At 46.0% G+C, this 4,293-nt stretch overlaps 1 protein-coding gene across 1 annotated transcript; it reads right to left on the bottom strand.

Moving 5' to 3' along the window:
* Positions 1-3,211: 3,211 nt before the first annotated feature.
* PtA15_9A288 (uncharacterized protein) lies at positions 3,212-3,834 on the bottom strand (the record flags this gene model as incomplete). Its single annotated transcript, XM_053172481.1, has 3 exons — positions 3,212-3,288; positions 3,355-3,620; positions 3,716-3,834. 3 exons carry the CDS (start codon positions 3,832-3,834, stop codon positions 3,212-3,214), a joined length of 462 nt encoding a protein of 153 aa, XP_053023718.1.
* Between the last annotated feature and the right edge of the window lie 459 nt (positions 3,835-4,293).

The following is a 4,293-nucleotide window of genomic DNA, read 5'->3' as shown; positions in this document are numbered from 1 at the left end:
TTTGAATTCTACCAGCTTTCCAGTATCTTTTTCCATTTTCTACCAGGTGTGTGGCTTGTCTCATGGTGCAATAAAATCATGTACAATTCACCATCCCATATCATTTTTTTACCTCTTTTGAAAATGGGAAATGCAATCCTATGTTAAGCAGACTGTGCATGCTATTTTTCATTGATGCTCACCAGATTCATTAAGATTGCACCAGAAGCGACTGAAGGGCTTGGCATTCTCAAAGAAAATCCAAGGCATGTTTGTTTTTTACATTTATTGTGATGGTCCTAATGTTTTTTAGGACAGAGCGAGAGGTCTCCGATGTCCGGCAAATCATTCACCAGGGGGGAAAGTGTGGCACTCCCTGGAGAGTGCCAGACCGTATGTTTCTTTGGGAAGATTGTCTGATGTCAAATGTGTGAGCATGTGGCATTCAGGATTCAAATATATTGACCTTATGTTCAACTCAGGCTGATCTTTGATCCACTCCATGGCAAACATGTTGGTAATTGAGTTGAGGGTACCCCCACTTGACACCTGGTACAACCTGGTATTCTACACTTTGTGGTTTGTTTCAGGAAGCAAGTTGAGACCCCCTCCACTCAATGAGTGGGGTTTAGAGTCATTGAGTGAAGATTCCCTCCACTTGATGACTGTTTGACAACCATTGATTCAAGGTTTTGTCCACTCAATGACCATATCTAAATTACCAGCCACCAAGTGGAGAAATCCTCCACTCAATGACTGGTTTTTAATGTCATTGAGTGGAGGGATTCTTCAATTGATGACTGGTGTGTGTACTAGCTGTTGAGTGGAGGGGTTCCTTACTCAGTGACTGGTTCTACCAGCCATTGAGTGGAGAGACCCTCCACTTGATCACAGGTCACTAGCTGGCTGGTAGAATCCCAGATCAGTGACCAGTACTGCATGTTGGTCATTGAGCCGGGCCTCTCCCAGCTTTAAGGACCATATTTACTGTACATAGCGCAAGGAAAGTCCCGGCTTGATGGACAGTATGTACTGTCCATCCTGCTGCACTTTTCCAAGCTGAGTGGCCAGTGTAGACTGCCTACCACGCTCGGAAAGGCTGACTAGATGACCAGCATGTGCTGGTCATTGGGCTAGGGCTTCTCGCTGGATGACAAGTATGTACTGGTCATTGGATTTGAGCTCGGAGAGGCTGCGGATCAATGACCAGGGCATAATGCCTGTCAAGCGCGGCCTCTCCCAACTCGATGGCCAGTTTGTGTTGGCCATCCAGTCGGAGAAGCCCTAGTCCAATGACCAGCACCTATTGGTCATTGATCTGGGCCTCTCTGAGCTTGGTGGGTGGTCTATACTGTCCACCAAGCTCGGAAAAGCCAAGCTGAATGAACAGTATTTGGTACACTGTTCATTGAGTTGGTGCTTTCCGAGCTCAATGACCAGCAAACAAGGGTCATCGAGCCCGTGTAAACAAGCAACTCGCCAATGTCCACCCTGATGTTCGGCCGAACATGATGGTGGACATAGCAACAAAAAAAAACACCCTCCCCGGGGACCCCCGGGGATACAGAGCTGATCCCTGTTGCCCCGCTGCCACCGCAGTTGACTTGTGCCCAGCTTGAAACTCCCGGAAAACAAGTTGTTTTGGTGATTTGCAACACATATGAACACCATTTTTGCCACTCCAAAATGATGAGAATTTTCATTGTTCTGGATAAAGCAGGTCAAAAGAGCACCATTCATATCTTACACCTGGTGCTAATAATTAACATGTGATAAGAGCAATCAACCCCATTTTTTTGCACAATGGACATGGAAATGGTGGGAGGTGTGATGAAGGCATGCTACCTGGAAGAAAAAATTGCCCAAAACAGTCAGGGAAAAGGTGTGAAGATGATTGATCTACAAGAAAAATGGTATGACCCATGCTGAGATGTGTGTGGACATTTCAGAATTGACTTTTCACCTCAGAGTTCTCAGACCAGCTATTGAAATCTTTCTCCTACTGGTTCCAGGATCATCAAAATATTGATACACCTGTTGATATCCCCCAATCTTCCCCCTTCCCGCTGTGAAGCTTAATAACTTTAACCTCTAGCCGCTGCATTTTTCAATCAGATGGAGGTCAAGTGAGGGAAAATTGTGCAACATGTATTCACATACAAAAGGTGCATGGTCCCAAATGAACAGCTGAAGGCATGGCAAACTTTAGCCTGCAGAATTGGACCATCACTTGGTAAACATGGCTGGTGAAAAGGCCTCTTTGATTGTTCACATTTCATATTAGAGGGAGGGAATGCAGGTTACAGAGGTTTTCCCAGCTTTGACACTGTGTGATACTCAAAAAAGATAAATTTAATTTTACATAACTTTCCTCCCAATAGATGTAGGGAACAGGCATGGCGGAAATATCCCACAAGGATTGATTTACCAGTTAGCTGAGCCTTTTTGGTTGCTATATTTTACAGCTATCTTTCATTATGTGATTTTATGTGGGTTTTGATTAAAAAAACTCAGCCCAGAAAAATATTTCTTGTCACTTGGTCAAGGATATCTTTGAGCATCAGGATAGTTACATTCTTGAAAAAATATCTTGTGAATTGAAGCTCACATCCAGGAATTTGTTTGATATGAACCAAACAGAAAATTTCAACTAAGATATTTCCATGTGTTGGAATTGAGTTACAGATCATCCCGCAACTGCTTCACCTACAGTCACACATCTGTTGGGAAGGAAGTTGAACAAAGAGTTGCAACTCACATCTAACCCACATCAGACCATTTTACTGACAGAATTACGGCCTGGCACTCTCCAGAGAGTGCCACACTTTCCCCCCTGGTGATTGACCGCGTCGTGTGAGGCATCCAAGACCAGCCGTTGATTCTTGTAGAGTGTTCCTCTGCTCACGCGGGGCGGGGGTGCTTTCCATCCAATCCATCGTGTTTTCAGCTCTTACCTTGTCAGAGCCACGTCGAGAGTATTTGCCTCTGCATCAATTGTGATTATCTGGAACATGGACCCGCCAAAATAATTACTTGTGTGAGCTGTAGAGTCCTAGTGGTGGGTTGTATTTGGGGAACTGACCTACATTGCCATCTTTCAAGAGTCCAATGGGACCACCTTTGGCAGCTTCTGGTACAACATGCCCAATACAGAATCCATGAGTCTTTAAACGCAAGATCTGATCAGTCCGTTGAATTTTTAAAACAGCGGCCAGAAGCAGTGATGGTGACTCTACCCTCCGCTAAATTGGCCGTTGGTCAAGCAGGTTACATCATTACCCAGTCCAACTCCCATAATTGTACTGGTTGCTGGCAAGAAAAATAAATGAAAAAAGGTGAGGTGGGGTTTAAGGTCAAGGAACATGCTGTACTAACGTTTGAGCATTTCGGGCATGCCGGGACCACCGACAGGGCCCATCCCGCAAAGAACAAAGACAGTTTTTGGGCCTTTCAGGATAAATCCGGTTTCAATGGCTTTGGTCTCAAAGACGCAAGCCTTGCCTTGGAAGTGCAGGCCTTCCTTGCCAGTGATCTTGGCAACTGCACCCCCAGGGGCCAGGTTGCCTTTCAGGATCCAAATATGTCCAGTAGGCTTGATGGGAGACAAAATTGGGTGGATTACCCGGCATATTCCTTGATCACTCAGGGAAGTGCAAGGTTCTAGGGATAAGCGTCCGGGGATACGTAAGTAGCGATAAAGTTCTAGAGGGGAAGAAAAAGGAAAAACTTGCTCAACTTGTCATAGCCTAGAACATCAACCATATCATCTAACCAATGACCACCAGCAGCCAACGCAACACTATTGTTGATCAAGTCACGGCTTGGGAGACTATAGCTCATCCCAGTGGCTCCCATACTGATCCTGTTGCTGACCCCAACGGTTCTGAGCTGGTATCTGTAAGGGCGTCTGACGCGGAGAAGGAGCGGTTGAATTGATGATGTTTGACCTACACAGATCTTCCTTCAAGCTTGTGGGTGACCGGTACCCGCTTGGTTCCTTGTTGAAATCATCTGCAGTGTCCTGCGGGACCTCGTGGCGTGGCATGGATAGAATCAGGTTGGGTTGAGAATCTGAATAGACAACAAGGGTCCGGGCAAGGTTGGGAAGCGGTTTCCAGGTGAGGATGTGACCATAGCTATTGAAGTGTGAACAAGGGGCTTGGCAAGGCCAAAATTTCTGGCCCGGTTGACTTGAGGGACGTAGATGGCAACGGTAGCGGTGGTGGACAGCAACAATCAAGGTGGTGGCGATGGGTGGTACATATGTTGTTGGTAGTGACAAGCAGCAAGTGTGCATATTTAAAGGAGAGCTGT

This window comes from Puccinia triticina, chromosome 9A (genome assembly GCF_026914185.1).
Source record: "Puccinia triticina chromosome 9A, complete sequence".
Taxonomy (NCBI): Eukaryota; Fungi; Basidiomycota; class Pucciniomycetes; order Pucciniales; family Pucciniaceae; genus Puccinia; species Puccinia triticina.
The sequence above is the reverse complement of the archived record's forward strand: the minus strand, read 5'-3'. Positions and strand labels throughout refer to the sequence as shown.